Genomic DNA, 20,470 nt, shown 5'->3' with positions numbered 1-20,470 from the left:
GGGAGGCAGTAATATGTCAACAGAATATACACTGACTGAGCAAATGTCATGGGATAGCGGAGCACTGATGCGCAGGTGTGTTGTCTGCGCACCACACATCCCCTGTGCCAGCGGCAGTTGTATAGGAGACCTTGTGAGCAGTGGCTGTGCATGTGGCAGGTGTAACATGGAACGTCGGCGTGAGCTGACACCGTTCGAACGGGGTAAGGTGGTCGGTGCCCGACGGATGGGAAGTGCGATTTCGGAATTGGTTCGGGAATTCGGCTTCACACGATCAACCGTGTCCAGGGTGTATCGTGAATGGTTGAATGCGGGTGTCACCGTCCACAACAGACGAACGACCGGCCGTCCAACCACCCTCGATGACCGTGACCGGCGACATCTGAGACGCATTGTCAATAGTGACAGACGGGCAACCGTGCAACAAATCACGGCTCAATTTAACACAGGCTGTGCTAGACACGTCTCCCAGTGGACAATCTGTAGGAACATGGGTTCTATGGGGTATGGGAGCCGGCGCCGCACACGGATGCCACTGTTAACTCAACTTCATCCGGCACAACGACCCGCATTTGTCGCCAGTCACCAGGGATGGACACCAGAACAATGGCGTAACGTGATATGGTCGGACGAATCACGATTTCAACTGCTCAATCAATCAATCAATCAATCAATCAATCAATCAATCAATCAATCAATCAATCAATCAATCAATCAATCAACTGCTCAATCAATCAATCAATCAATCGATCAATCAATCAATCAATCAATCAATCAATCAATCAATCAATCAATCAATCACTACTGATCTGCATTTAGGGCAGTCGGCCAGGTGACAGATTCCCTATCTGTTGTTTTCCTAGCCTTTTCTTAAATGATTGCAAAGAAATAGGAAATTTATTGAACATCTCCCTTGCTTCCAATCCCTAACTCCCCTTCCTATAAACGAATATTTGCCCCAATTTGTCCTCTTGAATTCCAACTTTATCTTTATACTGTGATCTTTCCTGCTTTTAAACACACCATCCAAACTTATTCGTCTACTGATGTCCTACCACGCCATCTCTCCACTGACAGCTCGGAACATACCACTTAGTCGAGCAGCTCGTCTCCTTTCTCCCAAGTCTTCCATGCCGATGGGAGGGACCGTGTATGGCGCAGACCACATGAAGCGATAGATCCCGCCTGCCTCGAAGGTGTGGTCCAGGGCGCTGGTGTCTCTGTTATGGTCTAGGGTGCATTTTCCTAGTATTGAATGGGCCCCCTAGTTGTTCTGGAAGAGACTTTGAATGGTACGCGGTATGTTGAGCTGCTCGGAGACCATCCCACCCATTTTTGGCCTTCCAGCGCCCAGACGGTTCTGCGTTGTTTCAAGATGATAACGAGCCGCCACACTGCTCCCAGGTCACCCGGGAATGGTTCCAGGAACATGCAGTGGAGGTCCAACGACAGCCATGGCCACCCAGGAGCCCCGATATGAACCGTATCGAGCATATCTGGGATGTGCTGGAACGCAGGCTCCGTGCCATGTATCCTGCACCCACGAACAGACCAGCATTGGCGGCCGCTCTGCAAACGATTTGGTGTCAGGTGCGTCCAGAGGACTACCAGGGACTTGTCGACTCACTTCCACGGTGTCTCACAGGGCCAGAGGAGGCCCCACACGCTATTAGGTGACTATCCCAGGACATTTGCTAAGTCAGTGTAAAATAAGTGAGGAAAGAAACAGCAACAATGTAAATTGATCAATAATGTATTGACCATCATTTCGGGAAAGAAAAGTTCAGAAACTAACTAATTCTAGGTGGATTAAAGGTGAAATAAAGCTTTTATATAGTAAAATATTGTCTCTAAATGCGCAGTTATATTTCTTTTAGCTGATTAAATAGTGTATTGAATTGGTGGATCCTTAACATTTGTATCTCTTCAGTATCTCTTCATTTGTGATTCACTCTACCCAAGTCAATTTCAACATTCTTTTGTAACACCACATTTCAAAAGCCTCTATTCTCTTTCTTTCTGAGCTAGTTATCGTCCATGTTTCACTTTCATACAATGCCACGCTCCAGATGAAAGTCTTCAAAAACATGGTTCTGTTTCCTCTATCCATGTTCGAAGTGAGCAAATTTATTTTCTTAGAAGGGCATTCCTTGCTTTGTCAGTCTGCATTTTATGTCCTTTACTTCTGCCATGATTAGGCATTTTAACATAGCACACCCATTCTTACGTTGTCGAACTTGGTGAGGAAAAAAGTCATAAATACACTGACTGACAGAGCAAATGCAACACCAAGAAGGAGTGGTCAGAACTTTATGCCAATTGCAGGGTAGACTGACGTCACTGAGGTATGCTCATGATGTGAAATGCGCTGCTGTGCTGCGCACGTAGCGAACGATAAATGGGACACGGCGTTGGCGAATGGCCCACTTCGTACCGTGATTTCTCAGCCGACAGTCATTGTAGAACGTGTTGTCGTGTGCCACAGGACACGTGTATAGCTAAGAATGCCAGGCCGCCGTCAACGGAGGCATTTCCAGCAGACAGACGACTTTACGAGGGGTATGGTGATCGGGCTTAGAAGGGCAGGTTGGTCGCTTCGTCAAATCGCAGCCGATACCCATAGGGATGTGTCCACGGTGCAGCGCCTGTGGCGAAGATGGTTGGCGCAGGGACATGTGGCACGTGCGAGGGGTCCAGGCGCAGCCCGAGTGACGTCAGCACGCGAGGATCGGCGCATCCGCCGCCAAGCGGTGGCAGCCCCGCACGCCACGTCAACCGCCATTCTTCAGCATGTGCAAGACACCCTGGCTGTTCCAATATCGACCAGAACAATTTCCCGTCGATTGGTTGAAGGAGGCCTGCACTCCCGGCGTCCGCTCAGAAAGACTACCATTGACTCCACAGCATAGACGTGCACGCCTGGCATGGTGCCGGGCTAGAGCGACTTGGATGAGGGAATGGCGGAACGTCGTGTTCTCCGATGAGTCACGCTTCTGTTCTGTCAGTGATAGTCACCGCAGACGAGTGTGGCGTCGGCGTGGAGAAAGGTCAAATCCGGCAGTAACTGTGGAGCGCCCTACCGCTAGACAACGCGGCATCATGGTTTGGGGAGCTATTGCGTATGATTCCACGTCACCTCTAGTGCGTATTCAAGGCACGTTAAATGCCCACCGCTACGTGCAGCATGTGCTGCGGCCGGTGGCACTCCCGTACCTTCAGGGGCTGCCCAATGCTCTGTTTCAGCAGGATAATGCCCGCCCACACACTGCTCGCATCTCCCAACAGGCTCTACGAGGTGTACAGATGCTTCCGTGGCCAGCGAACTCTCCGGATCTCTCACCAATCGAACACGTGTGGGATCTCATTGGACGCCGTTTGCAAACTCTGCCCCAGCCTCGTACGGACGACCAACTGTGGCGAAAGGTTGACAGAGAATGGAGAACCATCCCTCAGGACACCATCCGCACTCTTATTGACTCTGTACCTCGACGTGTTTCTGCGTGCATCGCCGCTCGCGGTGGTCCTGCATCCTACTGAGTCGATGCCGTGCGCATTGTGTAACCTGCATATCGGTTTGAAATAAACATCAATTATTCGTCCGTGCCGTCTCTGTTTTTTCCCCAACTTTCTTCCCTTTCGAACCACTCCTTCTTGGTGTTGCATTTGCTCTGTCAGTCAGTGTACATTTTTGAAGTATGCTCTCATGTTTTGCGCTAATAAGAGAAATCAGTTTATTTCAGTGGCACCGCGTAGGCTATCCAGGCGCATCACCTCAGCAGTGCAAAGTCAAGGAAAGATTATTTTTTATTAATAATAATTTTATTTGGTTTTACATCCCACTAACTACTTAACGGTGCCGCGATTTCGTTCCGCAGGAGTTCTTTTACGTGCGGACGTATTTGAGCGCCTTAAAATACCACCGGACTGAGCCAGGATCGAACCTGTCAAGTTGGGGTGAGAAGGCCTGTGCCTGAGCCACTCAGATAGTCACTAGACTATCTACAAAATCTATATGATTTGTGGTACGGTAAAGAAATAATAATTAAAAAACGTAAAGGAAGGAAAGTGCAATCATTGCTACAAAGCACCAGCATGGATGAAATTTATTTGCTGCACTTTAATTGCTTCTGTCGATGGATAACAGAATTCTTTTGAGTTTTAAGTTTTCTTTCTTTCCTTCTTAATCTGTTTACCCTCCAGGGTTGTTTTTCCCTCGGACTCAGCGAGGTATCCTACCTCTACCGCCTTAAGGGCTGTGTCTTGGAGCGTGAGACTTTGGGTCGGGGGATACAACTGGGGAGAATGACCAGCCTCACCTGCTACGTTGAACAGGGACCTTGTCGGGGGATGGGAAGATTGGAAGGGGTAGACAAGAAAGAGTGAAGGAAGCGTCCGTGGCCTTAAGTTAGGTACCATCCCAGCATTTGCCTGGAGTAGAAGTGGGGAAACCACGGAAAACCAATTCAAGGATGACTGAGGAGGGAATCGAACCCCCTCTACTCAGTTGACCTCCCGAGGCTGAATGGACCCCGTTCCAGCTCTCGTACCACGTTTCAAATTTCGTGGCAGAGCTGGACCTCCGGGGGAGGCAGCTAATCACACTAACCACTACACCACCCAGGCGGACTGGATAAATATTGCAGTTTCTAATTTTTGCCTGAGACTGAACAAGTTTATACGGATTATTTAGTTTTTTTCTGGGTTGAACCGTGTTGTTGTTTTCTGTACAGTACTTCAGTATCGTTTGCCGACATTTCAAATACATTGCAGTATTCTTTGTCAAGGCGACTGAAATACCCCTACTCGGTCCGAGGTAATCAGTTTCCCAGGCAGCAGTCACACTACGAGAGTGGTTCCTAACCTTGGCCTACACTTTCTGGCCAACGTAAGCCCCCTGGCTGTCTTGTGACAATTCTGGAACGTATGTGTCACAGTCAGGTAGTGTAATTAAAGGTACGTCCTGCGTGTTTATGTTGAGGTCTGTATGCCTTAATCTATGTATGAGTCCGGTTCCATGGCTAAATGTTTAGCGTGTTGGCCTTTGGTCACAGGGGTTCCGGGTTCGATTCCCGGCAGTGTCGGTAATTTTAACCCTAATTGATTAACTCCCGTGGCAAGGGGACTGCGTGGATGTGCTGTCTTCATCATCATTTCATCCTCACCACGACGCGCAAGTCGCCTATGCGGTGTCAAATCAAAAGATAGGCCACATGGCATTTTATATCCTTCTTCTAACTTCATGTTGTAATTTTGATAGCCTCGCGACCGAGCTCGATAGCTGCAGTCGCTTAAGTGCGGCCAGTATCCAGTAATCGGGAGACAGTGGGTTCGAACCCCACTGTCGGCAGCCCTGAAGATGGTTTTCCGTGGTTTCCCATTTTCACACCAGGCAAATGCTGGGGCTGTACCTTAATTAAGACCACGGCCGCTTCCTTCCCATTCCTAGGCCTTTCCCATCCCATCCCATCGTCGCCATAAGACCTATCTGTGTCGGTGCGACGCAAAGCAAATGGCAAAAAAAAATGGATAGCCTCGCGGATTTTCCTTTCCAGATTCCAAGGGATAGCTGCTAGGATCTTGGTCTTGTCAAATGCTATTCTGTGTATTGTTTTGTAGGAATACTTGGTTCTTGGTGTGAAGGATGTGTTCTTTTAGGCTGGTAGAGATCAGATGTTTTGTTTCACCGAGATAGTATTGTGCCCTATAATGACTTAGTTCCAGTCAGGCAACCGCCGAGATCGAACTAAGTGCACCATAGTGTACAATACATCCACCCGAAGTGAATATACATGGCACCTAGCTTACCTTGCAGTGAGTATATCCTCCAGCAGCTCAGGAATAACAGCATGAATCAGGGATTATGGGTATAAACGCGGTACCAAAATAACATTAAATATAGAGGATACTACAGAAAAGTATGCAAGGTCTAAGCAATCCTAACGAAAATAACTCAAATTTGCTGCATTCAATTTATAACAATGAGGTTTATTACAATAAAGTGGATTATGATGAGATACAAAGTACAAAGCAAATATGAGAGGTATAATACACATGAATCTGATTCCTAATCGTGGAGACGTCGATAATATATCCTACATTTTGGGGTAGAGGGAAACTCCGTCCTATCATTTCCAGTGCTGTAACAAGCAACAAATGGTGTAAGTAACTGAGTATTGAAAAGTGAATCTGCACAATAGGCAATTCTCGTAGTTCACATACGTCCTCCTATCTAACTAGATCCATGCCTCAGTGCTCCAAATATCCTACAACCTAAAACATGCTATTTACACAGCTCTGACGCGGAATCGATCCCTAGATATTCCAAGAGCAAGGCACCTATCATGTAAGATAAATTGACAAGAACTCAAATATCTCGTCCAACATACATCAAATGAAGGGTGGTCGTACAGAAATTACATTAACAAATGGGAATACAATATCTCTACTTGCACCGCAACATAAAGGTCGTTGTACACAACAAACACTTGACAGACACCAGCCTGCTCTCTCCTACACCGAGCGTGGTTTCTGACGTCACACACTACGGGCACGTGACAAGTGGGCGGCTACTCTTATTTTAAATGTAGCTAACAGCTGACGAAACGTAAACACATAGCGGGAAGTCTCATACTGCCTCCACATCCACGAATCTGGCCATCCTATCGCGCTCATCAATATGCACAGGCTACAAGCCATCATGATTATTACATTATCAACTTACATATTTATAGCTGCTACCTACAATGGGCTTATGTATCATTATTCCATGGCGCTATCCACAGCGCAGTCATTTCCTGGCCATCATAAGCGCGCTTACATCTCATAAAACATACTTCACAACAATATGCGATAGGACCTCATTTACCTCTCCATGCAATATCAGCTGATTACATAATTCTCATATGTATCTTAGGATTTGACTCGCTCCACCTGATACGTCAACCCGAGCGGGTTTAAGGGAATTTGAAGCTCATAAACGTATTATCTTAGTCCACAAATTTTATCTACTTGAATATGAGACATATCCTGTTAACCATATCTGTCTATCTAACTACTGTATAAAGACCGTGCTGGTCCGATATGCGAGATCTATAAAGCAAGTACACAACCATGATGATACCATACGCGAGAATTATTACCCGAAACAAAGATACAACAACTTGCGACTTACAATGAGCTTAACTGAGTTCGAGTCCTGAGGCATAGATACTATATAGCCTACACGACTATTTACCCTGACATATTTACATGTTGGCAGAAGGCCAACCTCTCTCATGTTTTGGCATCTAGTATGTCATGCTTATTACAATTGGATAGCTCTGACCTGTGTCTGTAAACATTACGGAACGGCTCCTCTATGGACGTCTCAAATTACTGCATCATGTCGCCTTTAGATGCAGGTGGTACACACGGTTTGATGGCTGTAGACTTCCTGGCTGGCAGTAGCATTTCTTGCAGCTGTTTCTGGCGGTTGGATGATCGCCCCTTTGATGTCGTGCTGAGTCGACGTGCCTGGTGGTCCTGGGTCGAGTGTTGATGCCGTGAAGACTCCTCGTCCGCTTCAATTCCCATTACCGCTCCACCAAACCACATGAGCAGTATCTCGTTCCGTGATGACGTAGGGAAAACTGTAAAAAATTGTACATTACACTGTATCCTTGGTTTGACGCCTGTCTCCTCTACCACCATAGCTTTATGGGGTATGGTATAAAAGTCCCTTTCCAAGTGTAGACCTGACACTCAAAATTGTTTATTCCACATTATATGATAACAGTATCACTAGATTGCTCTCACTTCGACCGAACTTTCTGACCCAATCGATAACCTGAGCCTACACGAATATGTGTCATTCGTTTGGTACCCTGTGAACCTCAAGTAACGTGAAGCGACTAGTCAAGAACAGCATTCTTTATGAGCAGAATATTTTCTCATGAAAGGCAGAACACTTGTTGTTTCATTATTAAGCTCAATTATCAGTGGTGGTTACTTACATTTTCCAAGACTTGGTTGAACCTTGAGTGCGGCTTGTGGATAAAGACAATCTTCGCCGAGTGGCATCGTGGCAGCCTTCTTGTAGCAGCAGTACACCCGATGAATGAGCCTCGCCTGCCTGGCGATGGTATTTATAATCAGGCTCGCGTCATCAACTACCAAGCTTGTTGTGGGTGGCCTCAACTGCGCGCGCCCGCATATGGAAATTTTTCCCGCAATTGTGTGTGTCAAGTCCCTCGACTATCATTTACGCTTACAACTATAGTCATATCAAAATTTTCAGGAATTTACGCTGTTTGCAGTTCTTCTATCAAATTCTGTGCCTTCCTCATGTGGCGGAAAATATTAATTAATTTCCTCTTTCCTCCAAGGAAAAACACCCATGAGATTCCAAGAAGCGCTGTGTGTTCGGCGCTACCGGTGAAGTGGCTTCGCTTGGGTAATCCATTTTTTATGAGTCTCTGGAAGCTTCATCACGCTTCTGATGCCTCGTTCCCACAGAAAAATGCGCACTCTAAGATACTCTTACATAAGGAATGCTATACACAGCGCCTTTCAGGGTGGTCTCATGCAATTCCCATTATTTATGATAAAATCAATATTCTTCGACCATGAACAGAATGGTTCAGTATATTCCATATTAAGCATTCCTAAGTACTTACAATGATCTCCAAAAGGAATTTTCACCCCATCAATTCAGTAATTGAAACTGAGAGGACTTTTCCTATTCGTGAAACTCACAACCTGACTTTTAACCCCGTTTATCATCATACCATTGCCTACTGTCCATCACACAACATTATCAAGGTCATTTTGCACTTGCTCACAATCTTGTAACTTATTTATTACTCTATACAGAAAATCATCCGCAAAAAGCCTTATCTCTGATTCCACTTCTTTAGTCATATCATTGATATATATAGGAAAACATAAAGGTCCAATAATACTCCCTTGAGAAATTCCTCTCTTAATTACAGTACTACAGGGTCGGATAAAGCTTTGCCTACTCTAATTCTCTGAGATCTGTTTTCTAGAAATATAGCCACCCATTCAGTCACTCTTTTGTCTAGTCCATTTGCACTTATTTTTGCCAGTAGTCTCCCATGATCCACCCTATCCAATGCTTTAGATAGATCAATTGTGATACAGCTCATTTGACCTCCTGAATCCAAGATATCTACTATATCTTGCCGAAATCCTGCAAGTTGAGTTTCAGTGGAATAACCTTTCCAAAACCTGAACTGCCTTCTATCGAACTAGTTACTGTATGAATTTTGCAAACATATCTAATATAATCAGAAAGAATGCTTTCCCAAAGCTTACATGCATCTGCTCTGTTTGAATGATCTTTCTAAGTAAGTTTTCAAGGAAAAGTACTCCTATTCTGCCTAAGTTTTTGAACACTCAGGGCCAACAGATTTCTTCTTCTTCTTCATTTTTGATAGTCATCGTCATCTTTGCTCCAGCAAGCCAGGTGTGGTTGTATACAAGCCTCCTCTACTTTATCCCATCCATCCACAGATGTTCATATTTGTGACGTCAGTTTACATCTCTGATTTCATGGTCATTGAAAATTTGCTTCTCCCAAAAATCATGAGGTCTTCCTCTTGGTCTCTTCCCAAGAACACTGCGGTCAAAGTATGCTCGACGAGTCCTGTGGGGATTCATCCTTTTCGTGTGACCATACCATTGCAATCTCTTCACTTCGAGGCTTTTCAATCTAAGCTGCTGTCAGATATCCACGTTTCTTATTTTATCAATTTTTGCTTTTTGTAGACAAGAACGGAGGAACTTCATCTCCGTTGCCTGAAGACGACTCTTTGTTGATCCATTAATTGTTGTTACTTCTAGACCGTACGCCAATATAGGTACCAGTTATATTTTGTACAAGCTGATCTTGGAAATTTATTGACATGTTTCATCCAAAAGTATTTGACGAACAGCGACATAGAATATGGATGCATTCTCCTGAAGTATGGTATCGTATTGTCTGAGGACAGGACACTACCCAAGTACTGGAAGTCATCTACAATATCCTTCTTCTCATCTCCAATTCTTAGATGAACATTTGGAGACCTTCTACTCATCACCATGTTTTGGTTTTGCAGATTTTTAATAGTGCCTTATTTATTTCAGTTCTGCCCACTAAGTTCATAGGTTTTTCAAGTTATAGCACAACTGTTTGATCTGTCCTCTCAAACTCTTCATACATCAGTTACTGGAAATACTCCTTCCATTTTTGTAAGATGTCCAGTTCCTTTGTCAGTAGTTGACCATGTTTGTCCTTTATCTGCTTTGACTAGTACAGATCCCTTGATTTTTTCTCTGTCTCCCTAATATTTCCCCAGTTGATTAACATAATTTCTGAGGCTTCAATAAATGAAGTGCTATGGAAGGTAGTGTGCAGATAAGCTGAATAATGGTGGACATGATGTCTTGATAATAAGTTGTCTTATTTTCATTAGTAAAGTTTGTTATGAATTCACCAGTATCTGATACTGCCACAGTTTCTATCACATTGAAATTTTACAGTAGTTCATTCAAGAAACAAGAATGAGTGCATGATATTTGCTGGGTCCATCCCACAAATACAGTATTTTCAGAAGATATTGAACCTACAGATACAATATTTATTGGGTATCAACAAGGTTTGTATCTATATGGGAGTTAAATCATGTTTTGATAACAATCAAAATTAAGCCTGATTAAATATTAAATGAAAGGAATATACAATACCATGTCCTTATACAGTTCCTGAGTGATTATACAACTGACAAGTGTCAACAAGAATGCCATGTTATATATATCCATAATGGGATTATTTCTTCCGAAGGGTTACAAAGTATACGCTGGCTGGGAGAGGAGGCAATACGGAGGTATTGTGTCCACCATCAACTTGTGTCAGAAACTGACAATTCATCACATCATAAGCTCAAACTCCATGCTATGAGGAGATTTAAAGGAGTTCTTCTTCACCTGGATGACATTATTAAAGACTGTCTGGATGATAATGATTCGATTACAGTAGGTAAGTTATTGAACTAAATTTCTCAAAATAACTTAAGAATGAAAAATATTAACACTGTTCACTCAGTAATTATTCTTTCCTATTATCAGATAACCAATAAAAATATACATGCCTTATTCTCTGCCTCCATGGCACTATTTTTTTTTTAATGTGTTCTTATAAAGGAAAATCGCATGTTAATGATTACTACCTGTTCTGCTTTGTACAGTATATCCTGTTCGCCTTTTCTTGTGATTCTGCATGTTGTTTGCATGTTGATGAAGGTTTCTAGATCCTTAGGAGATAACAGATAACATCCTTTCTGCATAATTGCTGGAAAATAATGATGAATTTTGGGATAATGGTCTAATTTTGTGGGGACTGCTTGCCAGGAAGACGAACAATTTACATATTCCACTTTTCCTTCTACGGAGGCACTTGGCTCTCAACCTGCACCAGTGTCAGGGAACATAGAGGTACCTCACTTGCTGTCTTGTAGATAACTCATCATTATTTAACCATCTTTGTTTTATAAAATCCTGTCACTTGTTTTGTGAATTACATAAAACCTCAATAATGTAGATGAAAGGGAACAAATGGAACTAGGTATGATCTAGATAGGTGGTATTCAAACTTTTTGGTAGATGTACCCCCAACTGTCTTAATTTTGCACCCTCAAAGTACGAGTACGTTTTTTATTAACAAATACATTGCAATTGCAAAATATCCTGGTGGCAATGGTCACTTACAGTAGTGTGATAATAAAGTAAAGTAAAAACATAATTAAACAACAACAACAACAGTACAATAAGCAATTCCATGGAAAGAAAATATTACAAGAAAAGCTACTAGTTTAATGTTCAAAATCCAGCATCAACATATACAAAGTCACATACAACTTAAGTATTTTTTTATTTTTTAGAGCCAAGGTACTTCTTGGTGCAATACAGATAAATTACAATGGCACTATGTAATTACAAAATAAAATACAGTAAATATACATCATGTAACATGATGTAATAGATAAGATAGGACAAAGTTTCCTAAACATAATTACCATACTACTTTAAGTATTTAGTTATACACTGACTGACAGAGCAAATGCAACACCAAGGAGGAGTGGTTCGAAAGGGATGAAAGTTGGGGAAAAAACAGAGACGGCACGGATGAATAATTGATGTTTATTTCAAACCGATATGCAGGTTACACAATGCGCACGGCATCGACTCAGTAGGATGTAGGACCACCGCGAGCGGCGATGCACGCAGAAACACGTCGAGGTACAGAGTCAATAAGAGTGCGGATGGTGTCCTGAGGGATGGTTCTCCATTCTCTGTCAACCATTTGCCACAGCTGGTCGTCCGTACGAGGCTGGGGCAGAGTTTGCAAACGGCGTCCAATGAGATCCCACACGTGTTCGATTGGTGAGAGATCCGGAGAGTACGCTGGCCACGGAAGCATCTGTACACCTCGTAGAGCCTGTTGGGAGATGCGAGCAGTGTGTGGGCAGGCATTATCCTGCTGAAACAGAATATTGGGCAGCCCCTGAAGGTACGGGAGTGCCACCGGCCGCAGCACATGCTGCACGTAGCGGTGGGCATTTAACGTGGCTTGAATACGCACTAGAGGTGACGTGGAATCATACGCAATAGCGCCCCAAACCATGATGCCGCGTTGTCTAGCGGTAGGGCGCTCCACAGTTACTGCCGGATTTGACCTTTCTCCACGCCGACGCCACACGCGTCTGCGGTGACTATCACTGACAGAACAGAAGCGTGACTCATCGAAGAACACGACATTCCGCCGTTCCCTCATCCAAGTCACTCTAGCCCGGCACCATGCCAGGCGTGCACGTCTATGCTGTGGAGTCAATGGTAGTCTTCTGAGCGGACGCTGGGAGTGCAGGCCTCCTTCAACCAATCGACGGGAAATTGTTCTGGTCGATATTGGAACAGCCAGGGTGTCTTGCACATGCTGAAGAATGGCGATTGACGTGGCGTGCGGGGCTGCCACCGCTTGGCGGCGGATGCGCCGATCCTCGCGTGCTGACGTCACTCGGGCTGCGCCTGGACCCCTCGCACGTGCCACATGTCCCTGCGCCAACCATCTTCGCCACAGGCGCTGCACCGTGGACACATCCCTATGGGTATCGGCTGCGATTTGACGAAGCGACCAACCTGCCCTTCTGAGCCCGATCACCATACCCCTCGTAAAGTCGTCTGTCTGCTGGAAATGCCTCCGTTGACGGCGGCCTGGCATTCTTAGCTATACACGTGTCCTGTGGCACACGACAACACGTTCTACAATGACTGTCGGCTGAGAAATCACGGTACGAAGTGGGCCATTCGCCAACGCCGTGTCCCATTTATCGTTCGCTACGTGCGCAGCACAGCAGCGCATTTCACATCATGAGCATACCTCAGTGACGTCAGTCTACCCTGCAATTGGCATAAAGTTCTGACCACTCCTTCTTGGTGTTGCATTTGCTCTGTCAGTCAGAGTATTACTTTTGATTATAGATAAAGTTGGTAAAATTTTTATACTTTTTGGAAGTGAGTTATACATAGTTATAGAAAAATGCCAAAGAGAATATTAACACTACAACTTACATTGCTATAGGTTGAGCCTGGTATTAGCTTAACATTACAAGTGATTTACCCAGCAACAACTACAACAAACAATTCCAATACTGCAATTATACCAGAAATAACAAATGATTATTGGGTAATTATGTTTAAAATAACATTAACTACAATCATCTTTATCTTCCGCAGCTTATCCCGCTCAAGGTCCCTGCACGCACTGAGGCATTAAAGAGTTGTGGCCAAAAATTTAAGGTCGCATACCCTTCCCGACACCACAAGATTTTCAATTGAAAATCTCACCCCAGCAACACCAGGAATGAAACCACGGTCACCGTGATGACAGGCAAACAGCTAAGCCACTACACCACCCTCCTCCCCAATAATAACAATAATGTATTGTATATTATACCGTGTGTTTGAGTCATCAGTCCACAGACTGGTTTGATGCAGCTCTCCATGCCACCCTATCCTCTGCTAACCTTTTCATTTCTACGTAACTGCTGCATCCTACATCTGCTCTGATCTGCTTGTCATACTCACACCTTGGTCTACCCCTAATGTTCTTACCGCCTACACTTCCTTCAAAAACCAACTGCAGAAGTCCTGAGTACATTAAGATGTGTCCTATCATTCTATCTCTTCTTCTTCATCAAATTTAGCCAAATCAATCTCCTCTCACTAATTTGATTCAGTAGCTCTTCATTTGTAATTCAATCTATCCATCTCACCTTCAGCATTCTTCTATAACACCACATTTAAAAAGCTTCTATTATCATTCTTTCCAAGCTAGTTATTGTCCTTGCTTGTGCTAGTCTGCATTTTATGTGCTTCTTACTTCTGCCATCGTTAATTATTTTACTACCCAGGTAATGTGACGGAATTAAAGTAATAAAACCCTCCTTTATTATGCTTTTCGATTTGGTAATCTATATCTTTGAAATTGGTGAAACTGTACTTTTGCCAAAGCATTGGCTAAAATTATTTAATCAACGTTTGCGGGTCTTTTGTGCACTGCACTGTCTCGGAGCGGTTATGTACTCGCCATTTGATCGCTTATCCTTGGCGCGTATGAGTGCGCATCTTACCTGGCCTGGCCAGACGATTTTAAGCGTGGCTTGGTAAAAGGGAACGTTGTTGATCGCCGACTAGAGAAGATGGAGGTTGGTTGTGCTTTGTACTCACGCTTTCACGTGAATTCATGAACCACGATGGACAAAGGATAGAAGAACTATCCTCCCGGGGCATTTCCCGGAGAGTTTGTTTTTATTTCTTCTAGAATATTTGGTAACTGATACATCCTCCAAAATTTATTTTATTATACGTTGGAACGTGTGATTATCTCATAGCCTCGTGGTCTCCTGTATTGGATATCTCATCAGAAACTTCAAGACTGTAAGTTCTGCATTATCGTCGCCATAAGACCTATCTGTGTCGGTGCGACGTAAAGCAACTAGCAAACAAAAAAAAGTTCTGCATTATTTGTTACTCTGGGAGTTGCTTTGAGCTGGGAACCTTGCCTCTTCAACTGCAAATGATCTCGTTTTAAAAGGATTGATTTACATTTGGTTTTCAAGAAGTTCGAAAACAGAGTTTGATTCTGGGAGAAATGACTTTCGTTTAATCACTAATGTTTACGGGGTTCTAATGTTGAAGCTACGTCTAACATGTTTCCAACCTGTTAATGGTTCTCTAAAAGTAAATGAATTTTATATTATTCTTTGGGTATATCTTAACTACATTATGATTTTTCTGGGCATTTGAAAATCAAAAATAATAATGTTAATTTCGCTGTGAGGTAAAATAGCAAGGAAGTTTTCACAAGGACTTTAGTATTGCATTTTTTCCTGTTCCTTTAGGGGTTTTATGGTTTTACTTCCTTATTTTTGTCCCTTTTTGGGTTCCTTACTCATCCGTTTTTCTTTTGTTTTACCTTATTTGCATTGTCGTGCTTGTGTCTTGTGATTGCGTTATCCTAGTAGGCCTAGTTATGGCGCTGTCCTGGCGGCTTGGTGATTATTATTATTTTGGTGTTGCGTTTTGCATTGTGTTGACTGGATACCCTGATTGGAATTAATTTTTCTGTTCGATTCCTTGGGGGCGATATTACCTTCCTGAATGAATATGGACATGATTTTGAAGTTGGTGTATTACTCCATTCCATCATTGGGGGTGATAGATGGATTATGTTTCATGAATCACTTCAAACTAATGATGGGTTGTAGTGATACACAACGATTTCTTGATAACTTTAGACCCGAAAACATGAAAAAAAGTTTCATCAGTTTTCATATTCCTTATATAAGTACAATTAAACTCAGGTAGCATACATAGTATTTTTTTAAAGTCAATATGCACATTATCATTCAACCATTACAAAGCTGAGAGTATTTTATGAAGATGGTAGCAACAGAAACACTGAAACATACGAAAAGAATCAAGTCTAACTCCTCTAGTTTATGTTTACTGCTCTAACTGATTATGGTGATAATAATGATTTTAAGGGAAAAATCTAACTGATAATCTCCATGAAGTCTCTCCCCTTCTTTTCCTACTTTATGTAAATTTTCAGACTTCTGAAATGTTTATTTGGCTAGGTAAAATATTCTTTACTTGTTAAAGTTACAAAACAAATCAAAATTGTATCTCAAAAAATTTCAGAGAATTAATAAAACTTGCTTATGCTCCTATTGCTTTCAGTTCTGTCTTCAGATCAAGCAGCTCAACGTGTAATTCCTGAGGATTTGGAGTATATTTTGGAACCAAAGTATCCTTTATCAGAAAAATTATCTTAAAATATAAAAATGAATATACCAGAGATAGTTGAATATTTTAGCAAGCAAAGTTTTTAAATACATATTCTTTGCATTTGTAGCTTTGTTAAATATCGGTATTAAAAACTGTATTTACTACAAGTTATAAAATTATGAAGAAACTCATCACATCATAATCTTCTTTAGTATAATCTAATCTTGCAGCATTTTGAAATATACTGATATCTGGTGTACATTACCAATTTGCAAGAGGAAAAATGCAAATTTCTCTGATCCAAACCAATAAAAAATTTGTGCAAATTCATAATCTCTTCTTTAGAATTGGCTGGGAGATGTTGCATAATACTAATTTTCCTATGAAAAATAAAATTGTTTCTTTCAAAAACATGTGTGAAACTATCCACGGCTAGCATATATACCTGTAACTTTTAACTCTCTAGCTATTGCTACAGCTTTCACTCATGACTGTACATCCAAACTGTCTCTTTTCAGTCATACATTAGGGGTGATCAAAATTTTTCCGTGAGACGGCTGTACAGTTCTGAATAAGGATGCTAATCAGGCAAAATCCCCATGAGCATTGAGACACTCATCCCACTGACACACTAGGTTGAAGATCCTCATGGGGTAAAACATTGTGTCCTGCTGCCTGCTGCATATCTTGATCTGACAGGAAGCATCAACCCTTCAAGTCCTTTTCGAGGGGACCGAAGGCGTCATAATCACATTGCACTAATCACCTCATCCATCCCCTTCTTGTTGTTGTCCATAATGGATGTGGCTGGCCTCAGAAATTGACTGGCGTCTTGTGTCAAAACACAACCCACACGGAAGATGGTGCACCATTCCACAATGGTGTTTTCGACAGTCATGCTGCCCCATAGACAGTCTTCCTTCCCTGATGGATGTCCACTGGTGTTTGTCCTTTGGCAACCAAGAACAGAATAACAGCACGTTGGTCCTGTTTGGACGCATTTGGTAATAACGTTGCCATAGTTCACGTGGTCGCATTTAACGCACGCACTTCGGCATGACACGACTGCCACACTAATCCCTTTGGCTACATGTCCATGCTTATATACCCGCATCGGAGTCGCGCTAAGTTGCATGTCTGCTGCAGCAACGCCCTCAAATGGAAACTTTTTGATCACGGCTTATTTTTGCATATTCTTTTTTCAATTTCTGGGAACTTTGTTTTTTGTCCACAAAATGTCCAGAGGTTGTTATCTGCCTATTCAAGACGAGCTTTCCTCCAATCATGCATTGCATTCCTTGTGCACATCGTACTTTCTTCCCACAGCATGATTACCTATTTCCCTCCTCAATACTCAGGAGGTTTGGCTGAGAATGACCTACCAGTGATCCTAAACACGTGTTACTACTGAACTGACGCCTCACAATATAGGCATGATCTTATTCCTGCTCGTGCCAGGAACAGAGTTGCTGACAGAGTGGGCAGAAAAATATCAACTTCCAGATTTCTGTGCGTAAGAAGCACTGTACCAACCTTAGTGCAAACAACGTGCGCACCCCAATTTTTCGGCATCATACTTGGAAAAAAAATATGTGGGGATTATCCGTGTATGTACGGTACTACTAGTATGATGTGGAAGAGTTCACACAAACTATAGATGCTAGAAGACAGAGTTTTGGAATGTATATGATTTATAAAATTACTTTAAACTTACAGCTTGTAGGAGGTACCATATATGTAAATCTTCACGCTTATTTCAAATATTGTAGCTGTACTGAAGATGGCTTGTCTTGACAAAAGTTTCAGATTTTCTATTTAGGGACAGGTATGAAGTGTTACTAATAAAAATAATACAGATCTGCTCTAAAGTAACTACCACAGTTATTCCTGTCAAATAATAAAAAATGATTGAGCAGTATGTTCCAAGCTTTTTCTTTGCTGGACTGAAACAGTTTTTATGCATTCAAAAGGAAATAAAATAAATAAATTGGAAAAGGAACAATCAAATGATTAAAAACCAAGGAAATCTTGGAACAAGGATAGGAGCATATAAGGTGGATCAGAACTATACCGAGAAAAAAATCAGGGATGTTCTTCGTATTATGTTAAAAACGATGGTGCAATTGGATTGGTGGAGAAAATTTTTCTTTTCGAGAAAATGAGATTACTTTTTATACTTCCATGCATGTGATTCAAGTTGATGAGGGAAGAGAAGGAGAGGGAGGGGAAGTGGGATGTATGTTGGAGACAGAGATAATGCTCCTCGTGTATGCACAAGTTTCCTGGTTTGACTCGCACAGGATTGTCCTTGTCTCTTACAGGAAATATGCGCAATTTGTTCATTAAACGGTCATAAATGCACACACAGTACAAGAACACACTTGTCAGTCGAGTAATGCCCCAGATCATTCCTTCTCTTGTCTGTTGGTCACAGTAACATCATTTATTATTTAACATGCTCGAAGATGTAACACTGCTGCCCCACGATTGTGTATTCCTTCACTCATGACATTGAAAATGGAATGAAACACTGCCCAATGGTTTGATTACAGTAGATGTTCAATATTCCCACCTCCTACTTCAATGCACAGTATCACAATGGTGTTGAAATGAACTTTTGACTCTGTTCTGGATGTTGTACAAATTCTTCTATTCTTTCTATGGTGTTCGCATAGTAGTCAATTTGTGAAGAACAAACTCTATCTGCATAGTGAGGCTGGTGACAATGTGAAACGAATGAGAAACTTATGCATTCGCAGACCTCTGTCTCCCAGTTTTAATTTCCTCTCCCTTCCCTTCCCTCCTCTGCCACACACCAACAGGCAGTGGCCGGCTCTCTGGCATAGCAAATATGACAAGTTCGTCAATTTGAATTGTGCACCCGGAAGAAACAAAGCAACCTCACTTCCTGAAAAAAAAAAAAAAGTTTCTGCCAATCTGATTGCACCATCATTCTTAACATAACACGAAGATAAGTGTGATAAACTGATATAACTTGAAAACAATATTCTCTCACCCATGGGTAAATAATGCAAGTATCAAGCTCAAATTATTATTATTATTATTATTTTACAATTGTGATTATTATTATTATTATTATTATTATTATTATTATGACTTGCAATGTACATCCACTTATTAGTATCATTATTAGTTTATGACTGCATTATTTGTGAGGTTATGTCATGAAACCTTTGTTGTATATAGATATTTATATGAGTACAGTTAATGTAAGAATCTGTACATAATTTATTATTACCTGTATATATGATTTGTAATCCACTACAGAATTGTGAAACACACTGTAACATCCAGAATGGTACTGGGTAGACGAGACATCAGTAAACAAATAAGTTTGAGTGATGTCTTTAAAAGTAGGAAAGATCATAATATGAAGATAAATTTGGAATTCAAGAGGGCAAATTGGGGCAAATATTCATTTATAGGAAGGGGAGTTAGGGATTGGAGTAACTTACCAAGGGAGATGTTCAATAAATTTCCAATTTCTTTGCAATCATTTAAGAAAAGTCTAGGAAAACAGCAGATAGGGAATCTTCCACCTGTGCAACTGCTCTAAATGCAGATTAGTAGTGATTGATTGATGAAGAACTCTGCAGAATATTCTGTACATTATATCTGGGTCTAAAGCACTCTAGAATTTACAAGAAAATGTATCTTTCTAGAAGCGTGGCCAGGCACATATATAAAGAGGTGGTCTTGATGGTAAAACGAGTTATTGTTTAGTTGGAGTTATGGTTTAACAGGAGTATACTTATGACCACGTGTTGTGGGTGACATGCTCTTAGCAGTCAATTGTTTCAACTGTATTTTAAGGTTTCAATCTCCATGTGGCGTGTGTTCAGTGATAGGTATTTATTAAAGATGGCAGTGTGTTGATGTGTATATTTTGATTGTGACAGCAGTGATTAAGGTTATGTGTACGTTTATGTGAAGTTAAGGTGAAATAAATAAGTGTACCAACTGACAGCATTTTGTGTGCGTGTTTGTGGATACATCAACTGGTGACTGTCTCGGGTGGTCATGTCAGGATTTATCCCTTCTGTCCGCCTGCTCCTAGCGGTTGATCATGCGTATACCTCTGTTTGGCAAGACAAAATGTTGCTGATCCTCAAACAATGGC

The 20,470-nt window shown here is 42.1% G+C and overlaps 1 protein-coding gene across 1 annotated transcript in view; it reads left to right on the top strand.

The window, feature by feature from the left end:
* Window positions 1-20,470, top strand: part of LOC136882845 (histidine ammonia-lyase) — a 116,583-nt gene that overhangs the window by 492 nt on the left and 95,621 nt on the right. The window contains 2 exon segments of the mRNA XM_068229767.1: window positions 10,826-11,020; window positions 16,282-16,348. Coding sequence (XP_068085868.1) covers window positions 10,826-11,020; window positions 16,282-16,348 — 262 coding nt within the window.

This window comes from Anabrus simplex, chromosome 1 (assembly GCF_040414725.1).
Source record: "Anabrus simplex isolate iqAnaSimp1 chromosome 1, ASM4041472v1, whole genome shotgun sequence".
Taxonomy (NCBI): Eukaryota; Metazoa; Arthropoda; class Insecta; order Orthoptera; family Tettigoniidae; genus Anabrus; species Anabrus simplex.
This window is presented reverse-complemented; position numbering and strand designations above follow the sequence as displayed.